The sequence below is a fragment of the Colius striatus genome, chromosome 3 (genome assembly GCF_028858725.1).
Source record: "Colius striatus isolate bColStr4 chromosome 3, bColStr4.1.hap1, whole genome shotgun sequence".
Taxonomy (NCBI): Eukaryota; Metazoa; Chordata; class Aves; order Coliiformes; family Coliidae; genus Colius; species Colius striatus.
This window is the reverse complement of record NC_084761.1, coordinates 60,725,567-60,749,404: the sequence shown is the minus strand read 5'-3', so window position 1 is coordinate 60,749,404 and position 23,838 is coordinate 60,725,567. Positions and strand designations below refer to the sequence as shown.

Below are 23,838 nucleotides of genomic sequence, written 5' to 3'. Positions count from 1 at the left end.
AAATAGATAGCACGTGGCTATAAAAGTATAAAAGAATGCATTTTGTTGTTTTTTTTCCAGTCATCTGTCCTAAATTATTCAATAGTAAATGAGGTAGTAGTACTTGGTCAACATTTTAGTGGACTTTTCACATAGCAAACATTTCCTATATAGTTTTCCTATACCACATACTATTCTATCATTCTTCTGACCTACCACAGATGTACCAAATGGTCAGGGACAGCAAGGAGAATCAGGGTTATTTCAAGGTAGGAATTTCCCTAAGGAAGATCAGTAGAAGACCAATACTGAAGTTTCTATTTGGTGACATGAAACATTACTGAAATGCAATTTCAAGGAATAGAATTTTAGACTACAGAAAAGATCAAAAAGTTCAAGAAGACTTTGGCCTGAGATAATCATGTGGTTACTGATGGGGCTGTTGAAATACTGTAGCTGTGCAAGTAGTGGAGCTGCTGTCTAATACAAACCATTGGTCACAGGAAAAAGCAAGCTAGCAAATTGTACTGAGACTGTTGCAATGAAACAATAAAGGAGTAAAAAGCAAATACAGGAGTACTAAATTATCTCAAACTGTGAGATTGAGTTAATTAGTATTAACCCATACATGATTCTTTCTGCTAAAACTAATTTAGGACAGGTATCATAAGCAAAATAAATACAGTTGTGACATTAAAAGAGTCAAACTCTTTTTTTCCTCTTCCTGATTAAAATTCAAGCTGCAGTTATAACTACATAACCTACTGCCTTAATATATTGTCCTCTGTTGCGTTCCATCTTTGATATAAAATATATGTGGAAATACATTTGATATGTAAAAAAAAAATTGGAATATGCTACCCATCTTACCATTGCTCAAGGCTTCATGTACCATGTACGGTTTGTATGACTCCTCTGTGTCTAGAATTTATATCCAGTTTCTTATAAAATACATTTTTTTGCCTTTCAGAATTTTGAAAGTTAAAATATGAATTAATGTAGTCCTTTATAACATCTATAAGGATCCACAAGTACCAGAATAGATCTTTCAATAATTGCTTTCTATAAAATTGACTGTTTACAAATTTGTATAATTTTAACTAACAATTAACTTTAATTAACTTTAATTTCACAAATAACCACTCATAGAAATACCTAGTAAATGAAGATATACCTGCATGGTTCTTCAGAAGGCTTTTTTTTAAAAAATATTATTATTATTCTATATCTTAGTGGATGGCTGTAAAGCTTAAGGGTTTTTGTTTTTTTTAAATTGGTTTATAATCTTCTGGGATACAATGGCACTCAATTGTTAAAAAGATTTTATTTGATCCTTCTAAGGCTTTTGATTTCATAAAGTTTTCAAAACTGCACTGTCTTTTATTAGATTCAGTAATGCAAAGGAGAATCCATGCTCTGGGCATATATGAGCTAAAACATATTCATCTGCAGGGACCAACTAAACTTCCAGTTTTGTGAGCAACATATCTGCTGGCTAAGGGTGCCCTACTACATATATAAAATAAATGTCACAAAGTGGTAACTTGCTGACAAAAGTAGGGTAAAACTTTTCATTTTTGTAAGAAAAAAAAATTAAAATTTTGAAACTAGTCATGGCTACAGAACTGACTTCACACAGCTAAATTATAACTAAACGGAGTATCCTAATGTAAATGCTAATTCTGTGGATATGCATCTATGTAACACTTCCATAAATGGACATGCTTCTGAGCAATATTTTCCCTGATACTATCAGATCAGATCAATTACTTCTGACACATAGGTATTAGAAGTAAAATCAAAGTGGGCAGATTTCAGCATCACATCTAGACTACACCCCATAAAAGACTTAGATCCATAGTGGGGTTTTTCATTGGTTTATTCTATCAGAAAGAATGCTTTATGCAAACTTATTTCTATTTTTGGGAAAAAACAAAAAAAAGCAGAGTTTGCTTATTGCAAGAGTTTCTTCCTTCAGTCCTTGCACACTAAAGATTGGATACTCAACTGATTTGAACATGATGGTGCAGTTTTTTACGACAGAAAATGAATGTGAAATGCACTCACATGACACAGTAATCCATGATTCCAAAAATTAAAATATGCTAGAGAAGCAGAGTAAGAAATGCTGTTTGCAAGCAGTTTCTGCAGTGTCAAAATTTTACCTCCAAAACTTATCCCTAAAAGTTAACATTGTGTAAATCAACTCTAATAATATACCTATCTTTTTACTTATTTTTGTTGTTCCTGTCCATGGATCTTTGGATGTAAGAGTACTCAAATTTTCATCTGTAATCAAAATGTGAGCATAAATCACAGAATCACAGAATGATAGGGATTGGAAAGAACCTCTAGAAATCATTTAGTCCGACTCCTCTGCTAAAGCAGGCTCACTTCAATCAGGTCACACAGGAACATGTCTAGGTGAGTTTTGAAAACCTCCAGAGAAGGAAACTCTGCAACCTCTCTAGGCAGCCTGTACCAGGGCTCCCTCACCCTCACATGATAGAAGTTTCTCCTCATGTTCAAGTGGAACTACCTATGTTCTAGCCCGTGTCCACTACCCCTTGTCTTGTCACTGGGCAATAGAGAAAAAAGGTTTTCCCCATTGTATTGACACCTGCTCTTTAAGTATTTAGAAGTGGTGATAAGGTATCCCCTCAGCCTTATCTTCTTCAGTCTGAACACCCCCAGGCCGCACGACCTTTCCTCATAGAAGAGATGTTCCAATCCCCTGATCATCTTGGTAGCCCTCCATTGGACTCAGAAGTTCCCTATCTCTCTCAAACTGAGGAGCTCAGAACTAGACACAGTACTCCAGATGTGGCCTTACTAGGGCAGAGTAAGAGAGGAGAACCTTCCTTGACCTGGTAGCCACACTCTTCTTGATGCACTCCAGGATGCCACTGGCCTTCTTGGCCATGAGGGTACAAATGCACTTGTTCAGATTCCCTAAGTAATGGTTAACAAAATGATACTTTCCATCCTTTTGAATAGTGATGACTCCTTCAGGAGAGAAAGTGTCTTGCACATAATAAAGGCTGGAACACTGTGGAGGTTCTCAATGCCTTCACAGTCATCCAGGGAAGAGAAGAGGTTACTCTGGTGTTCTCCTTGGTTCCTGTGAGGGTCTCCCACCCAGCCCACATAGGATGTGCAGAGGGTAGCAGGGGATCAGCATAGGTCATGATCTTTCCTTCACACAACATATTTCCACTTATTTATACAAAGTTTAGAAGACTCGGAAGTAATTAATTTGGAGCTGAGTACATGGCATAAGCAAGACAACTATAGCAAAGACAAAATATGTATCTGAGGGGAAGTTTAAACACCACTTTCTGTGTGTGAAAGAGAATGAGTGTAGTGGATCAGAATAATTTTAGTGGAAATATGAAAGGCTAGCAGCACTGTGTTTTTAACCTTCACATTATTTTCTCTGACTTATTCAGTAAGGAATATGCTTCAGTGCATGCATTAGTAATACTAGGTTCTGTCATTATGTGGCATGAATCCTGCCACTCTCATCATCACCCTGAAGCTCAGCTCTGTTGTTTCTTAAAGAAAGTCTTACACCGAATTATCATAGTGGTGATTCTGTCTTGAATTAATGAAAAGGGCAAAAAAATCATTAAGTCATGAATCTCATGTAAATTAACACAGCTATTTTAACATCCCCATTCCTATATCACAGAAAAATCCAATGCTCTGAGAATGTTTTATGCATAAAAGGAAGTTTAAGTTGCAGGAAGCAGAAAAAAAATCTCTATCAATTTTTTGGGGTAGATGTTCAGAGATGTTTTTGGAAATTAAAACCCTAGACCCCTGATTCAGTTCCCATCAACATTAGAAAACTCAGATAGAATAGAAAGGATACTAGACAATATTCCACCGGAGCCTGCCAGCATTTCATTAAAACAAAATTTAAACAAATATGTTTCTATAAAAACATATTTCAAGAAATCAATATTTTTCAAACTGGAACTATGATGTCTTAATTGAAAATTCTTAATCAATAGTTCTAAACCAGAATCTGCACTATAACTAGCTGACTAATCAAAATAAACTATTTCATCACGTGTGTTGTTGGAAAGAACTCTATATGACACTGAGTTCTATTTACTGATAAGTTTTGACTTGTCTGGGCTGTAGTCTTGCTTGTTGGAATATTTTATTTTAAGGTGAGTGACTTTTCAGGCTATATTCATCTTTTCTCCAACAGAATTTATATCTTATCAAACTTGTTTTGGAGAAAAAGTCTCATCATCTAAACAGCCATCTGACATGCTCACTGAAGATAGAGGACAACACTGTTGTACTGATACAAGCAGATCTTCCCTAAGGCAAATGGAATAGTGTTTAATTGAATTGTGCTTCAGTCTTCACAAACCAAGGGAGTTTAGTTCAAAAATCACATTTTAATCTAGTTTTGATAAACCTCAGGCATTTCATTCTATTATCATTTCCAGTGAACATTTTTATGAAAAATAAAATAATTGTTTGAGGATAAACATATCAAAGAACTCCAGTTTTCAATGTCAGTTATGGTTTTCAACTCATGAAAGTTAATTTTTAAAGCTAAACAAGGCAAAAGTGGAATAAAAGACTTATGACATTTTATATGGTCATTATGATTACAATAAGTATCTTTTTGCACAGATGAACACTTCAATGGACACTGTTCCTGTTTATATTGAGTGAGAGTACAGCAACCTAGTGGATGCAAAGCAGGTTTATGGCATATTGCCACAACAATAGTAAGAAAACCAGGTAGTGAATTAGAATGCAAAAACACAGTAAAATGCAGCTGTACAATTTAAAGGACACTTTGGCATGTCTTGAAAATGTAGGATCAGCCAAGCAGCTCTACCGTTTTAATATTCACAAGCTGCTTCTAGATTCAGGAATTTACCTTGCAAAACAATAGTTTGCCAGTTTTAGCCTGGCAAAAGTCTCATTTTAATTAATTCTCCTTTCAATCTAGTGTTGTCTCATTGACAACAGTTGAATCCATTGTGGTTGTGAAAGACACTAGTCAATTCCTGCACAAACTCAATTGGTTAGAAGAATCACTCATTAATTATGAAAATAAATGTAATTTTTCAGCTCTGACATGCTTTTATAGAAAGATATCTGGTGCTGCAATGATCTGAAGTTATTTTACTCTAATAATTTTCTCCATTTTTCAGTTAATACAAAAATTAGTCTTTATAGTGAGGTAGTAATGCAAGTTTAGACTTCCATAAATTAGTGATTTACAATTTCTGTTTTTAAAGATAGTCCATCTGTTTTAGACAAGTTTTATCCGCTTCCCAAAATCCCCTAAAAACAGTTAATTGAATCTGGGGAAGTTGAAATTGTCAAAAACTTAACCAATGCAGCAGATCTTTAAAATACTGAGAGATCTGTCAGAATTTGAATAGTTGAAGCATTCTGTGCTTCTTGTATAGCTGAGTCAGTTTTTCCCCCAAAATGTAGTTGAATACAATAGGAATCAGCAAGAAACATTTATAAAAAATAAGGTGTTCAACAGATCGAAAATACTACTAAGGAAGCAGATGATTCTGGGAAAAAAATAAACACTCAGATTAAAGTCATAATTCACAAAATGTCTTAAGAAATTTCACATACTACACAACTGAAATCAACAACAATAAAGTTATCTTCAAGGAGAAAACAAAATTAGAGAGACCTCTTGTAGTTTATTAATTCCTTATCTTAATTAAGCTAGAAAGCCATGCTCATAAGATTATGAACAATGCTGGTAAACAAGTTGTCACCCTTCACCTTTTACCTTTTTTCCAAAGGTTGGATACTAAAGCATTGTCATTATATATATGTACAGAATATAAAGCCCTCTGATCTCTGATGAACTGATCAAAGTGGCTTAATCATACGACTTAAAACCCCATTTTTCTCTATTTTTTTGCTTTTCTGTTAAGAAAAGCTGGAACACTCCACAGCAATCCAAAGCATTTTTAACTATAATACATATTGTAAACAAGATATAACCACATGATTTTACTTCCATGAAAGACAGGACTGGAGGGAGATTGCAGAGCTGAAGAAATTTTAAACTGTATCAACAAAAATCAAAAAATAAAGATATCAAAAACATCATAAGAAAATACTTGTAACTGTCGTCTAATCTACAGAGCACTAAAATGCAACATTACTTCCGTCACTGAAATAGCTAAATGAAATTTTTCCATACCTGAAAGACATATTTAATAGTTGCATTGAAATGCAACTTTTCATGCAGTTTTCATTTCTAGCCACTAAAATAAAAAAGAATGGATAATTAGTGATCTTAAAAAAGAAAGGTGTTGTTTCTTGCACATAAAAATTGTTACTTTTGCTGAAAATGTGTCCTAATGTAACTGTACTTGTCTCCGCTTCATTATAGCAAAAAATCTGACCATTTGAACTTATTCAATTCAAAAGGATAAAAGGGCAACTGGAATATAAAACCATTAAAAATCAAAAACCTGTCACAGGAAATATTTAAAATTCACCTGAAGAGTTTTCTTAGAAAATATCCTTTTAAAATCTTGATGATACAATGCTTCTGCTCCTCCTAGTTAAGTGATGGTCTTTTCCCTGGCAAATGTGAAATGAGTTCTGTGCTTCTCTGATCTGATAAAATTGTTATTCTTTAAAACATTGCAAGATATAAAAATGTGCATTATTATTACACTAGGAACCAACAACTTCATGACTTAGAACAAATAAAAGAAATTTCATCCTTAATTAGCAGAAAACACATTATTGTCAGTTTCAACTGAAATATAGCAAAAGTATTTGGAATCTCAGTCTTTTTAGAGACTTTAATTGTCCTTTATTTTCTATCTTTGAGTTTAGTATTTTACCTTTTTTCACTACTCTTTCACCATTGGAAATTCACTTTTCTTATTTTCGTGGTTTTATTCTTTTATCCCTCAGAATGAAATTAATTTTTTCATCAAGAAAGTTCAAGTAGATTTTTTTATGTGCTACAATGGAAAGGAGTTGGAATAAAATTATCTCCTTGCTTTGACCTTGAACTGTAGAAAAAGGTAACATTACCTAATTTAGGCATGTAAACTGGGAGTTCAATTACCCTTGGTTTACAATGTGGGTATTGTAAAGAGAGTGAGTCTTCCAAAAGATAATTCAGAGAAGGAATTGAATTTTTATTCTTTTTTTTACTCCTTGGAAGAAACTCTTCCTCTGTGAGCTAGAATAGGTCACCAGTGACAAATGATTCTGTATGTCATATTTGGGACTTGACCAATGCAATTGTGGCCCTTTGACACAGCTCTCAGCTTTCCAGAATGGCTCTGGCTTTTCATGAATCAATATTACAGATGAATGATCTCCAATGAGAGAACTACGTTTGTCTTCTGTTTTCCATGAAGAATTTTAGTTACCAGTTGAGTGAAGAGATTATTTTAATTTTTTATTACAATTAAAAAAAATAATTACTTTAAACATGTTATGTCCCCTTCTTTGCCCCATTGGCAAGAGTTTCAAAAGTAAAAATTGTGTATTGAAACAAAGCTCAGACAACTGTATTTCTTCTGACACAGCTATCTTGGGTAGCTAGTTTAAACACCTCAGAAGAATTGATGTGTCATGCTACTTCTCTGAACAAAAGCATTTTAGTGACAAACCATGCGAAAAAACTTATCCTCAAAAATTTTTGGATAAAAAATTTGGTTTATACACAAAAATCCAACAAATTAGTATTTTTATGCTTTCCACTGGTGTATTTTTCTGTCTAAAATTGAAAGCAGTTTTCACATTTCTGAAAGAGCGGGTTTTGTACTTTTTGTACAAACAAGGAAAATGCTTTCATTTGGATGGCTTTGAGGCCTCCAGTGGTCATTCTTCTTAGCATTTAGTTTACCATTATAAGTTGTAACATTCTGATCTTTACCTACTTTAATAGATTTTACAATTAGAGACACTCTCTTTAAAAAAAAAAAATCCTATACTTCTGACCTCTTTAAATATAATGTTCACTTTTCTCATTACTCCTACCAAATGTGTTTTATGAAGAGATCTATGTCGCACAGAGGAGGATTTAAAGACTGTCTATATATCACAAAATCTTATTGCCACAATTTTCAAAATGCAATTATCAAGATACTGTCAGATGAACAGACAGCACCAATTTCAGGATCATTTCATTTTAGCAGATTTTTTTAATTACATGGTTACACTGAATAATTTTGTTTTAAAACTGATGAATTCTATCACCATTACAGTTACAGTATCAAGGGAGATTAATTCACCTAACCATCACTGGTGAAACAGTGAGTAAGTACCAGTGCAGATCAATTTACTAGAGTCCTTTCATGTATTGCTGTTTGTGAGATGCAACTGAGTACATATTTATTGGCTGCAGTTTTGCTTTACTTATGAGTGTGTAATTAATTTCCCTGAGCTTCTCTGCAAAGCTTTTTAATGTCAAGTGCATTCAAAACATTAAAACATCATCTGGTGAGAATGGGTCACAAACACAGGTTCCAGTTGCCCCAGGGGGTTGGCCACACTTGCTGTCTGAGAGAACAAGCTAAGTAATTAAATGAAAGAACTATTGGACTATCATAATGCATGCAAAGCATCACATTAAAATGCTGTAATATGCATTGTAAGATGAAATGTAAAATTTCTATCTCTCTGAATGTCTAAGATTCATTATGTTTGAGATGAAAGAAGTAATGCATGACGAGATGAGAAAAATCAGCAAGCCAAATACGACATAGTGACAAACATGACAATGTGATATGGTGTTAATGCAAGTTTTTTTGTGATAAAATACATAGGTATTTTAAATATGTAAGATGGAAAATTAACATACTAATTCAAATTCAAATGTCTAATTCAAAGATAATTTGTGTTTCTTTTATTCAAAAGTAAGTTAGTGAGACTCTGGAGACTGCTTTTCAAATAACCTGGATAAAATAGGTGACTGCTTTAATTTGGCATTGGAAGTTTCCAGTGGAAGGTATCATTCCAGCACACCATCCTCTTTCCTTATCTTTATCATCTGTCTGCAGCAGTAACAAACCAGAAAGAATCAAAAAATGGTGTCAGATGTAATTTCTTCCCTCATCTTTTGTCTATGTCATTCTTATGAAGACTTTCTGGAAGACTACAACCCCTCTTACAGAAATGTTGGCTGTAGCCCATTACTTCTTCAGTATTTTAAAATAAACAGATATTCTTTAAGGGCTGATACAACTTTTGAAGGTGATTTTTATGAACCCACCCTGAAGATGAAAAGTTTAAAAGACAAAAGAAAAATCAGTTAAAAAAAACCAGTACTTTCTGGACTGCACAAATGATACAAAAGCCTCCAAGGCATTACAATTGAAATGACTTTTGAAATCATACCATTTTATACAGCATTTTCATTAATAAAGTTCCTTTCCTTTATCTATGTTTTGTTAAAAATTTACAAAAGTTTGGGAAAGACAAAAAAGAGAAAGCTTAAGAGTAGGAATACAGAGGTTCTTAAAAAAACATTAAAAAGTCTGATTGTTGTAGCATTAAATGTTTTAGAGAAGGTAACATTTGTGGAGATTGTAAAATTCCTTTTCAAGAGTTTTTCTCAATCCTTTTTTTTTTTAGAGGAAGGGAAGAGAGAGGTTTTCTTTCACAAACATGTCTACTTTAAATAGACATTTCAAGGGCACAGATTCACGACCCATGTTTTCTCTTGCTAGCTAAATTGCCAGCTGCTAGATGAGACCTGCCATCTAAATTCTGTAGATGTTGATGCTCTGGCTGCATAGCTACATTAACTATATTTTTTTTCAGAGTTCTACAGTAGTAATTATTTTAAACATATAAAGGAGTCAATAACAATGCAAACATATCCTCAGCAAAGGAGTTAGAAAAGAACTGAGTCTCATCATCTGTAATCATAGCATGGTGCTTTTCTATCTGTACTCAAAGTGTTAAACTGTTCCTAAACTGAAGAGTATTCCTGAACTGAAGTGTTTCAGTGGCTGAAGGCCTTTTAATTTATAATCTAAATTTACCCCTGGCCTCTTCATATTCATTTGCTTTCATGACAATGTTGTCATTTCTCTTAAAATTCTTTCCTTTTTGCAGGTGCATGTCATACATGTAGTGATTTTTCCTGGGTCAGTTTTTGGTGGTGGGGAAGGCTACAGGGTGGCTTCTTTAAACAGCTGCTAGAAGCTTCGCCTATACCTGATAGGCCTAATGCCAGTCAAAGATGGACTCACCACTGACCAAGGTCTGGCCAATTAGTGACTAAGGTAACACCTCTTTGAATAACATATTTGAGAAGAAGTTGCTGTGCAATTGCTAAACTGCAGCAGCAGAAGGCAGTGAGAGTATGAAAACAACATCTTAGCAGACACCAAGGTCAGTGGAGAGGAAAGGGAGGAGGTGCCCAGGCACTGGAAGAGAGATTTCCCCTGTGACTTGTGGTGCAGACCGTGGTGTGCCCCTGAAGTCCATGGAGGACCACTGAGGAGCAAAGATCCACTTGCAGCCCATGGAGGACCTCACGTCAGAGTGGGTGGATGCCTGCAGAAGGCTGTGAGTCTGTGGGAAGCCCATGCTGGAGCAAGTTCCTGGCAGGACCTGGGGAGAAAGGAGTTCACACCAGAGAGCAGGTTTGCTGTCAGGACTTGTGACTCTGTGAGGGACTCGCGCTAGAGCAGTCAATACCTGAAGGACTGTTCTCACCTGTGTTGGGACAGTGTGAAGAACTGCTTCATGGGTAAGACCCTTGCTGGAGTAGTTTGTGAAGAACTGTGGCTCATGTGAAGGACCCACGTTGGAGAAGTTCGTGGAGGACCATCTCCTGTGGGAGAACACCCATACTGTAGCAACAGGAATTGTGAGGAGACGTCCCCCTGAGAAGAAGCAGAAGCAAAGTCCATCTGTAATGAACTGACCGCAACTCCCATTCCCCTGTGCCACTGGGAGGGAAGGAGGGAGAGTCCTGGGAAGAAGGAGGGGTGGGGAGGGTTTTTTTAAAATTTGGTTTTGTTTTCAGTTTCCTACTCTGTTCTGATTGTTCATTAATAAATCAAACCATTTCTCCCCAAGTGGAGTCTGTTTTGCCTGTGACAGTAATTGCTGAGTGATCTCCCTGTTTTTATCTCAACTCATGAACCTCTTGTTATATTTCTCTCTCCTCTGTCCAGTTTAGTAGTGAGAATGATAGAGCAACTTGGTGGACATCTGGCACATAGCCAGGGCTAGAACCACCACATCAGAACATTAGCTCATTTTTACCGTAGTGGTAAATTTCTGATTTTTAAGCTATCTGTAGTTTCTGGATGGTTCAAGTGCAGTTTCCATTCTGGAGCTTAATTTCATACTGTGCAAGGAGCTGATACTTGTATAACTGCTTGTTAAGTCCCAGCTGTGAAAGGAATAGAGAAACATGGGACATTAAGACATATAACCTGAAACCAGATCACAGCATAGAAGGACCCTTAGAAGACACCATTTTCCACTTTGCTTTCCTTCTTCAAGCTCTTCATTTCTATAAAGTGTCTTTTAGCCATCTGAAGATTTCCACATAAGGTTTGTAATGTCTATTGTGGATGTAGCCTGTTTTTCTATATATCATAGGTCATTCGTTTTTACCAAACTTGCCACATATGAAACACAGTACCTTCCATTTTACTTGTTTCTTTTAGAAAGCTGTGCTTTCTTGCCTAGTACAGTTTGTTCTGTTACTTTTAGTTTCTGTTAACTTTGTCCCTGAATTCCCATTTAACTGTGTCCCTGAATTCCCATTTGCATTTTTCTGTCTCTTTATTTTTTATCTCTCTATCTTCTCTAGGTAAATGCCCAGCATTTATTTGACCTTTTGAGGTATCTATACACTTCATTCACATCATTTTTCAATCTTCTTTTTTAATAAACTAAGCAGATTGAGCTCTTTAAGTCTCTTACATTAAAAAACGATTCTCAGGTCATGCTTTAGTGGTTTTCTTCAGTGTCTTTCCTGATGTTTTAATGTCCTTTAAAAACTTGGATGTGGAATTTGATGCCATATGTAAGAACTGATCTCATTAATAACATACAAAATAATGTGACCTTTATGCTTCCACTCACTCTTTCAATCTTTCCACACCACTGCATAAGACAGTAGTGCAGTGAAAACTTTACCACAACCATGCTGAGTTATTCAACGTGAATCCTTCTTCACGTTCAGCTGCCTTCTCTAACTCAAGAGGGACAGGGAACTTCTAGAGAGAGTCCAGCATGGAGTCACCAAGATGATCAGGGGACTGGAGCATCTTCCTTATGAGGAAAGGCTGCAGGAACTGGGGCTGTTTAGTCTAGAGAAGAGGAAACTGAGGGGGGCATCTTATTAATATTTTTAAGTATATAAATGGTGGGTGTCAGGAGGTTGGGACATCCCTTTTTTCTATGGTGTCTAGCAACAGGTCAAGGGGTAATGAGATGAAGCTGGAACACAAAAAGTTCCATTTAAACATAAGAAAAAACTATTTCACTGTGAGGTTGAGGGAGCCCTGGCACAGGCTGCCAAGGGAAGGTGTGGAATCTCCTTCCTTGGAGGTCTTCAAGACCCACCTGGACACATTCCTGTGCAACCTGATCTAGGTGGACTTCCTTCTGCAGGAGAGTTGGACTAGATGATCTCTAAAGGTCCCTTCCAACCCCAATCATTCTATGATTGATTCTATGATTCTATGATTCTATGATTCTATGTCCAAACCTGTAACAATATGAAATTGTCTTTTTTAATTGAGATATTAAATTCAAATTTAAAATTCAAAGAAAGATTTATTAGCAGACTTTCTAAATAGAAGTTACCATAAAACTTCAATTTTTCATGTCTTCAGTAACGTAGTCTTGGCAAGAAAACTATATTCCCATTCAGCACTTAACATGCCATCTCTATATACACATCCTTGTATGGAATGTTTCCATTTTATATCTCTATTCGTTATTAAAAAGCAAAGTTCAGCATGCATTTTTTGAGTCGGAATATTCCAAATTGTTTTACGTTATTCCCCATGTTTTTGCTTCTAAACAAAGGCACATTTAAGCAATTCTAAAAGAGTGAATTGGCATTAACAAGAGACAATAAAATGCCTATGTAAAAGAAGTTCACATACTTCTCTAGTAGATTTTTTACTAGAAGTCAGCATAAACAGGAAAATCTTTTTCTAGACTCCAAAAGCCACAGATGGTTTTGGCTGCACTTTATATCATAATGTTACTCACAGTTTTATTTACATATGACTGTATTGTGTTGGTCAGCACTTGAGTAAAAGTTCTCCAACAATAAAGAGCTTTCCCTTGGGTCCACATGGCTGATCACAGTGCCAATACTCCTCTCTTAGCACATGCAGAGCAGGCTTTAGAATGTCAGTGGAAGTTCTGCATGCATGTAAAGAGTAGGTTATAGAATGTGACATTTGCCATGTGGCTCTGAGATGAAAATTTTGCCCAAAGATAGTTCCTTCAGAAAGTTGTTGGGTTTTTTCCACCATAGCAAACACATTTGTTTCAACAGAAAATGAACCTCTAAGAAAATGTTAAAGAATACCATTTAACAAGAGACTCTTTGATATGTTGTGTTATGTTTAAATATCAATATAAAACATTGGCTGAACAAAAATTGGTGGTATTAGTACTATTCTATGAAAGATCCTTGCTACATTTTGGGTTTGTTTGTTCTGATCTAGGCTTACATTACACCACACTCAGTTAAACATTATGGCCTGCACTGTTGTTTCTGCAGATGACATTATTTATCCCTGTTATAATAGATCGATTACTGTTGAATGAAAGAGTTAATCTCCAGAGTCCTGAGGAAGAAGAGATGGAAACAGATACGAAAACAATTTACTATTTCCATTGGTTTACTACTACTGTATTTGAAGGATAAACTAGCTTGAAAGGCAATATTTTTTTCCTGTGCAGACAAGAACGACGTGATATACTGTGTAAAATTAAATTTTCCCTAACAAAGTCTCTAACAAAATGTTTTGTTCTGTTTCTGTGTTTTTCCTTACTGTTAGCTTGGTAGCCACAAAGGAAACAGACAGTGCAAGATCTCGTAGCATGCCAATGTCACCTTCGGATTTCCTGGACAAGCTAATGGGTAGGATGTCAGGCTACGATGCAAGGATCAGACCAAATTTCAAAGGTAATTTCAAACCTAAGCTTTGAGATTTTCAGTATTTCACTATTTCTTCTTATACACATACAGTTTCTGGAACCAATATGAAATATGAAATCAAATATCACTCACTAAAACAAAAACCAACCTCTTTTGCTTTTCTTTGCTATGACAGTTCATTTCAGTAGTATTATGCTCTATTCCTGTCACTTTTATATCTGCCGAAATGGAGGTGTTTTGAAAATGCAGCTTATCACTAGATTTTAACTATCTAACATGGTTTGAGTTTTTTTCTTTCCTGAATGCTTGTTAATGAATTCAAATTCCCACTTGGAAATCATAGCCTGAAGCACTCCAGAAAGCAAGTTGTGACAGAGAGAGGCCAAATCTTCATACCTGTCTGATCGTAACAAGAAGGAAGAGTGTGTTAATGATATGACCATAAGAATCAAACTCAAGAGATCTTATCTTAGTTACCAAATCTATCACCAAATTAGATTACTCACTACTGTGCAACGGTTGTTCTTTGAAACAGCAAAAGGCAACATCTTTCCTCTTGTTCTTCTCCTTGTTTTCAGTTCTCCACTGAATCTGCAGGTGCACAATATCTGGAATTATCTCTTGGTATGTGTCTTTTGTGCACTTGTCACAAAGAAGATTCAAACAAGACAAAAGAAATCCAAAGAAGAATGAAAGTCCAAAGTTTGCAAATGCACTGATTACATCTTCCAAGGGTCTTAGCATAGATCATGTTATCTGGACCTCAGCATGCTAGAGTATGCAATGAAGGATTATCCAAACTATATTATTATACAAAAAAATATATACAAAAAATTCAAACTATTATACAGACAAATACCATACTTTCTAACTTTTGCAATCTAGGAAGTCTAGTCTTAGATAAATTTGACTATTCTTACTTTAGAATGCAAAGAGTTCAAATTATGTAGTGGAAATACATTTAACTCTGTTTCTGAAGTTTTGAGTCAGGTTATCAATCTTTTTAAGAATAAAGCTATTGTGATTAAAAATATTCGTCTTATATCCACTTAGAGGACTCCTCTTAAGCCCAGGTTCTCTTAGCTCAAACATTGCATTATAAGGCAAGTTTTCCTCCATCTTTACTACAAAAATTTTCCTCCAAGCAGACACACCTTTCCCCTCTAAGTCATCTGTCACTGATTTTCCGTCTTAACTCTTATTCAGTACTAAAATTTACAAATTTTTAACATCTCCAAATCCCAGAAATTTAAGTGGTTGTGACTCTAAAGTCATTCCTATTTACTGGTTTTGTCAGAGTTTACCTCGACTGATTGATAAGAATCAAGTAGCTTGTCAAATTAACTCCTCATCAGTAAGCCATAAACAGTTGGTGCTCTACAGATAAACATATTATCCAGGATTTACTGCAGATTGGAATGCTTTGCTTTTAATAGATAGTGGTGCTGATATTTTTTAGAAAATTATAAAGGTACCCTGGAAATTCAAACACTTCACTAAAAGATTTACTACACTGACCAATATCCCCAATGACCATTAAGAATAAGTACCTTGAACTTTCCTTGCTAGAACTACTTTGATGAATGTTCCAGGGCCTGGCTTCCAGAGGGTTAATGTATCAAACAATTTTTGGAAAGTAATGCAAAACACTGTATTTCTAAAATTACTTTCTTATATGAATGGTAGCCCTTCAATTATTTTTACTACTTCTTAACGTTACCTTGACTTGTTTCCAGGTTCACTCTTTAGCATGAAAACTGCAGGTTCAGCCTACAGTAAAGCTGTGCTGGGTGAAAGAAGACCTCAGGCAAAGTCTAGGCACTGCAGTGTTTCTTCCTTGTTTGAATCTTCTGAAGTACTTAAAAACATGGAGCTTGTAGCTTAGCAGTTGAATTGGGAACTGGAGTTTGGAGTTTGTCATGGACACTATGGAATCACAGTATTCTGCTGTGGCTATGGTGAAGAGTAATAGATGATTTAGAGATTAGTGAATTCAATACAGTGCTTCTTGAAAGCATAATTCAAAAGTATTAGAGTGTTGTTTTGTAACTATTGAAATTTAAAGAGACAAAACCTAATTTGACATTGTTCTTTTTCAAGAAGTGCACATTCTAAATCTTCTAGACAGCTATGCAGTTTGAACAAATCTGCCTGGAATGATTCAGATCTATCACTAAGAATAAGTATCTCCTTAAGTGACTTTGCAGCTTTATAGTTAGTTTTATTAGTCCTAGAACAACTACTGGGGCTTCATGCTTTTCTGAGTTTTTAATCTGGCAACATTTTTAAAGAAAGAAAAAGAGTACTAATAAAAGAATTCTGACAATGGTTTTTAAATCTTATTTCCAATAAAATTCCTGTGTAGACAAGATTTGTAACTACCAATTATAGTCATAACTAATCTTGATCAATAACACTTTTATTTTTTTCTGAGGGCTCTGATTTTAAATAAGAAATTCTGCATACCTGTTCTTCTTCAACAGAAGTTATAGAGAAGACTGGGTATATATTTATCTATGGAATAAAACAGGAAAGTAATAACTCTTGTAAAATCTTTATTCCAATTGGAAAGTTTTGGGTTTTTTTCACAGTACCTCAAACATATAGCAAGTTGTTTCTCTTACTCAGCTGTATCCCATCACAAGTTATATAAGTTCCTGCAAACATGGGAAACATTAACTTTCAAATTTGGACATAATTATGCAATCCATGTGTAAAAATTGTCATGGCCTCAAGATGTTCAGAGTTAACCTCATACAGAATTGTTATATTTTTTATCTATACAGCCCCAATTGAACTCAGTAGTTGAATGCAATTTGATAACTTGATAACAATCTATCAAGGAGGAAATGTTGGGATTTACACAGGGAAGTGTAAATTGTTCCTTACCCTGTCATTGCCAAACAGTATTCAGCAATCATTAGTTTAGGAATTTCTTAAGCCAGGACTTAATTGAAGAAAATAATTTAGATAAGTACATTCACTTCTAGATAAATATGAACACTTCTGGAAGGTGTTTTTACTTGTGGCCTTTCCAGTATTTTTTGGCAATAAAATCTTTTTGTTTGGAATAGTGAAAAGTATAATCTTTTACTTGTTTTGCATTTCATGACTAATTCACTATGTTTATTGCCACATGACACATTAAGAAATGAAGGAAAGGTTTACTTCTTTTCTGCTTTTACAGATTTGTGTACTTACATATCTCTCCCTGCCATATCCTCTTTCCAAAGTGAAAAGTCCTATTCTTCTTAAGCTCTTTGTGTGGCAGTATTTCATAGAATTTGTGATCCTTGTTTGACTTCTTGATTTCTCTTTCCTTCCTGATATATGCTTTTGAGGCAGATAGAGGAGAAATTTTGAAGTATTCAAGATGGAAGTTAATGATGTACTTTTTTGGTAGTCATTTTTTTAAAATTAATTTATTTCCATTCTCCTATCTTTATTGATTGCACAGCATGCTTCCAGATGGCCGTCTGCAACCAATCTAGCCTCTCTTTCCTAAGTGGAAATTATTACTTTGGGGCCCATCAGTAGGAATGCATAGTAAGGATCATTTGGCATTTGACTGACACTGAATTTCATCAAACATTTTATTGCTTCACAGCACAGTATTTTGTGATTTTTCTGCTCCTCCTTGCAGTCATCTTTTTCTTCAACCATCCTAAATAATCTCATACCAGAAGTACAATTCTAGTGCTATATATTGTTTTCCAAGTCATTAATATTAAACCACAAATCCTTGCAGATCACTGTAGGAACCCACCAGTGATCACCTCACACTTTGAAAACTGATTATTTATTCCTAACATTAAATAACTTCAAAGCAAAAAGCCTATAAGAATGTCTCTAACTTACTTCATGAAGGCTAATATCCTTAAAAGACCTTTGTCAAGAGAGTACATTGAAAAGTTTTTGAAACGTCAAATAATCCGTTTTAATTAAATTAATTATGTTATAATTAAAATTAATATTTCTTTAAGTTAATTAGATTGCTTTTGTCCACATGCTCATAATCTCTTTCAGAGAGCCTCAGTAGATCTTAGAGATAACATTTCAGAGAAATAAAAGTAATCCGTATATCTTAATCATAACATTGCTCATAATTTCTACCAGTTTGGCTGCTACAGGAGGTTTACAGGGATAATATTAATTGTCAATGTCATCTACTACCATACTTGAAGTCTCTTTTCCTTTTTTAACTCAAGTTATATATACTGGACATGGTACCCATTTCCACTGATAACAAAACTGACACAGGCTATAGCTAACTCACAGTCATTCATTTTACCACAATTTTGCAAAGATTTTATGACGTCTGGTTTGATATCACTTCAGCCTGCCAGTTTCTTCCTGTTCACTTGGTCTAAAATATCTCCCACTATCCACATAGAAATCTTCCATCAAAATGGCTCAAGTATTTGACACAGATGTTGTTAGAAAGACTTCATTTAGTTTCTCTGTTGTGGCCTTCTTCACTTTCATGGATGTGGCTGTATCTTGATATATTCTCTTGATTTCACCTTCGAGATCTTGGCAGGATTCTCTTTTTAACACCTTGCAGATAATTAACATTGTTAACTCTCTGTCTCCAGTCAATTTCATCTCTATTTTTTTCTGCTGATATTTAATCTATGTTCAACTTGTCTGTGTTCTTGTGTTTGAATATGACTTCTAGTTTTAACAGTTATGCTGCTTCTTGAATGTGCTTTGGGAAGTTCATTTTTACTCTCAGCATTTTACTCTCTTATCTTTAAATAAGTGTTAAAGTATTTTCAAGCTGCTTTTAGCTTCTTTTTTTATGATCTTTTTAATTACCTGTTAACTATATTTGTGATGCTGCTTTTGAAATATAGCATCAGCAATGTAGTGATTTAGGGCTTTTTCTTTATAAAAGCAACTCTATTTGTTGATATAGCAAATTTATGCTTTAAAGCATAGTACTATTTTATACAAGAAAGTATCATAACAAAATTGAAATTATGACAAATACTACAAGTGTCTGAAAAGAAAATTGCCTTGCAAACAAATTATCTAACATAGCTGAGAACTACAATTTTCTCCGTAAAAGTTTTTAGTGACTCTGCTTTTGTTCATCTCCTCTGATTTTTCTTTTTCCCTTGATCCTTTCCAGCAGCCGTCAATGTCAAGCTTTTACTGAATTCTAGAAAGTACTGGATATGCTCAACAGCTATAAAGAATTAACCAAATGTCAAAGTTACTGCAAAGTGATAGCTCCTTACCTGAGAATTATGTCCTATAGATGTAGTTCTGTGTATTGCAGTGACTAAAGCACACGTAGTGATGTTTTGTTGCAATTGCTACACAATACCTCCAAACAATTTTTACCTCGAGGAAGTAAATTTTGATGTTCCAAGTTGTGTCGTGTTGGCAGAAATTTTAATGGACGTTCTAATTTTTCATGTATTTAGTATCGAGTTCATTGGCCACATTACATTTTAGTAGTTCCAAATCACCATAAGTGGCAGAGCAGTTTCTTACATTAGTACTGCATAACAGTTTGTGAGACCAGGCCTCAAATTTCAGATATAGATCTTTCATTATTGGCAACTGTCTACAACTGCAAAACTGGATTATTGATAAAAGAATATTAAGGTGCAGGAAGGAGATGAGAAAAACCTTGTGGTAGAAAAACCTTTTCTCTGTTGTACACTGACTGAAATTGATAAGAAACAATGGAGAAATTAGCATGCTCTACTACAATGCCATTTTTGCAGACACTTCCAGAGAAATAATTTAAAACCTTTTCCACGAAGAGTTGATTCATTGTTCAGTTATCATAATGACTGCTCTGCCACCACCAATACTTCACAAATTCAAGATAAGACAGAACAACAGTTGACTGACGACCCACGGTAACAGAAAATTCAGTTTAAATGGATTCTTAACCATTTTGTGGATTTAAGAGAAATGAAAATAGAATCGAAGCCATTCTTTCTTATCCACATTTGTTCCTGTAAGCAGTAAAGATAAGAGCAGAAATAATGTATTTCTGGTGCCAGTGATGACAGAGAACATTAAAGGCAGCATCTGCTGCTCAATTTTACCCTAATTGCTGTGAAAAGTGACATATATAGCCCACTGAAACACACGTTAAAATATTTTTTGCTCTATGTTTCAAATAGGATGTTGTTGTGTTTTTTTTTTTTAACATAGAGTCTGTGTATGTTTAGAATGAATTTTCTTTTTTTTTTTTAATTGCTAGAACTGGCCAGTCAAGTGCTATACTTCTGAGAAAAATCAAAAGGAAAATTATTAGAAACCATTCAATTTAATCATGCATTAAATAAGTTGCAAAAAATAGCATTTTTTCCTCCTAAATCAATAAACATTGTTTAATAAGGATTTATATTTTACTCAATAAATATTGATTCTGAAACAGGGACTGGTCTATTTTTTTCTTTTGCAGGCCCTCCAGTTAATGTCACATGCAACATATTTATAAACAGCTTTGGATCCATTGCAGAGACAACCATGGTAAGATATTTTACCTGAAACACTGTTTAAGATGTTTAAAGTTAAATGTGTTCATTGAGCTCAAAAGGTAGCTAGGACTTCTCTTCACATGGAGCTAGATGAAGAAGGAAATCTGCTTTTGAGAACAGAAAGTGAGATCATTTAATTTAGCAAGTGTTTTTTCTAAGAAAATATCCATATCCATCATTATGCTATTAAATTCACAAGTGAAAATAAAGAGAAGGGTTGAGTGTTTTATTTCTCCATAAGTTTTACTTGAGAGTTGCAAATAACTCATTAATTTCAATTAGATAGATATTAGTTTTTGTAGTGTTCCACCATTCTAACCTAAAAAATGTCAATTTATTATGTTGCTTTGTTAATAATATGTTGATTTGTCAATGCCTTTTGTAATTTCATTATATACAGTGCAAATTTATTAAAGAAGTAACTCTTCCATGGAGCTATTATGCAGAAATAATGGAATGGTGATCTGGCAGATAAAATTTTATTATGAATTCTAAGAGTGGAGTAAATATATGTGAATTCCCCACTTTTTTATACATACATTTAAAATTTGACTATTGTAGAATGGCAGAAGAAAGAGTTCAAAAAGACTGGAGTGTCTAAGAAAATAAGGAGAAAGAGGTCAAAGTCTAGAGGTAGCAAAACTACATATAGAACATGTATAACTTAGATAATCTTATTTAACAGGTGAAACATATATGTTAATGACTTCGAGTACAGATTTACTCATTAAAATTTGCTGAGAGAGGAGTTACAGGCATTCTTTTTCCATACAAGTGCCTCATATATTTTTAGAAAAATTAAAATAAGCACCCTTGAAAACAATTTCATAGTAATTTAAGAACAGAGAGGGTTAAAATATAGATAGATGAAGGAAGAACTGTGATAAGATCCAAATATAGTAAATAGTCTGAAATTCCAACAATTTGGTACCTGTGATATACTATTTATTCTAAATCTTTATGCATAGAACAACTGGTTAGAACAGTTTATTAGTTTCAAGAAGGACCCTTATATTCTTGATAAATGCTTTTTTCCAGACTACAAACAGAAGAGCTTAAGAAAGCAACAAATACAAACTAAAACTTGGTCACTAAGTGGTACCTTGAAAACTTGCTGGTATTTATAACTACCACCTTAATAATGATGGTCGCTTAAAAGCCTGAGTACATCAAGACACGCTCTAAAATGCCGTTGTAATTGCACTTTGCATTGTCAGTCTCTGTTTCTTCCCTTTTGTGGTCCTGTGGTTCTCTAGGTCTCTTATTGATGATCAAAATCTCTGAGCTCCCTCTGCTGCCTCAGTTGTGTGTAACACAATAAGCTATTCCAGGAAATGTGTTAACAAAAAACCAAAGCAAAGCAAAACAAAACAAGAGGATCAGCTGCAAAATAGCCCAGTGCCAACTTCATATTACAGGACTTGATAATTCTCAATAAGCACAAAGAGTCTGTCGATTATCTTTAAAGTGCTTCTTTCTTTTTTCTTGTTCTGGTTTGTTGTTGTTTTTTTAACATTTCTTTTAACTTCATTTAGAGTATGGGTTATGTTTATTTCATATTCCATTTCTTTATCTCAAAAGACAAATTGGATTGTTCCTAGTGGAGAAAATACATGCTACTTCTTACTAGGAAGCTGTGATTCTAGCTGAACCTGATTAATTTCAAGTGATTGTATGAGGAACTTGAGTAATGTGCTGTATGCTCTGAGGAAGCAGGAAAAAAAAAATAATTCACATCATTTAAAACTCCTTTAAACAAAATTTCATATTCAGCATCACTTAGGATCCAGCCTTGCAAATCTCTCTATGTTATTGAGCTGAATGGTAGTACTAGCTCTGTATATGTCTCAATTATATTCACAAAGTGAGGATTTCATAGTCATCCTCTAGCCAAGATGAACTCCTATTGCTTCATTCATAGAAAGGAAAATCCATATATATAAAGAGCAACATATATAAGCATACTTAACTTTAAAAATCTGACAAATCAATTGGATTGCTTGGTCGTGTAAAGTTAAATGTATATTGGCAGTATGGTAACCATATCCTACAGGAAACTAAATAATTTGCTTATTGGTACATGGGGACTTAAATTTCTGGGTTTATCTCAATATCCTCAAAAGTACTTTACAGAGATTTTTTTTGTAGCTCAAGCTGTGCTCAGCTTGTATTTGCACTGTATCTCCTGGTGCTAAGAGATTTCTGAACTAAGAACAGTGTCACAAAACCATAGAATCACAGAATGGTAGGCATTGGAAGAGACTTCTGAAGACCGTCTAGACCACCCTCCTTGCTAAAGCAAGTCTACCTAGGTCAGGTCACACAGGAATGCATCCGGGCGGGTTTTGAAAACCTCCAGAGAATGAGACTCCACACCTTCTCCTTATGTTCAAGTGGAACTCCTGTGCTCCAGTTTGTGTCTGTTACCCTTTGTCCTGTCACTGGGCAAAGAGTCACTCTGTCTTCTCACCACCCATTCATTAGGTATCTAGAAGTATTGATAAAGTTTCTTCTCAGTCCTCTCATTTCTAGACTAAACATCTTGGTAGCCCTACGCTCATATATAGTCAGTTACTAACCAAAAAAAAAAAAAAGATTATTCAGTCTTAGAGGATGAGAATAACATTGATGCCAACATTTTCAGCTGCAAATGTTCAGAAACAAAATGCTGAATACATGAAGCAAACGCTACAAAATGGTTATGCTATGGGACAAATACTAAGCCATATCAAAAATTCCTTTTATACTAGTGAATATGACTGACTGATTTCCTCAAGGTTTTCTGAGTTTTAAAGGTCAGGATCAACAGTTTGAACTTAATGTAGATTTACAGCAATATTTACTAAGTGTGTAGTAATATGCTTAGCATAATTCATGTGCTAGAAGTCCATCAAAAGGGACACTCCCTGAGAGACCTAATGGCAAGTGACAACAGTGCAGACAATTAACACATTAAAAAGCATATGTTTGTTATTTGTTCATGACACATTTTTGCTGATGGGTATTTCTTGACACCATCTGGTAAGACCTGTTATCCAGAATGGTGTTAGGAAGCAGGTGAGAGATCTTTCTGTACTCCTAACTCTAATGATTTTATCTTAAATTTACAAATAAAATTTGCTTTTAAACTATGTTAACCAATTTTTAAGCTATCATAATTACTCTTCTTTCACTAATCACACCTCTTTGATTTTACTATCTTCATCTTTCTTCAAGTGA

At 34.6% G+C, this 23,838-nt stretch overlaps 1 protein-coding gene across 1 annotated transcript in view; it reads left to right on the top strand.

The window, feature by feature from the left end:
- The window catches only part of GLRA3 (glycine receptor alpha 3), an 82,268-nt gene that overhangs the window by 4,637 nt on the left and 53,793 nt on the right, over positions 1-23,838 (top strand). The window contains exons 2-3 of the mRNA XM_061993114.1: positions 14,013-14,140; positions 20,544-20,611. Of these exons, the coding sequence (XP_061849098.1) occupies positions 14,013-14,140; positions 20,544-20,611 (196 nt within the window). The remainder of the gene's footprint in view (positions 1-14,012; positions 14,141-20,543; positions 20,612-23,838) is intronic.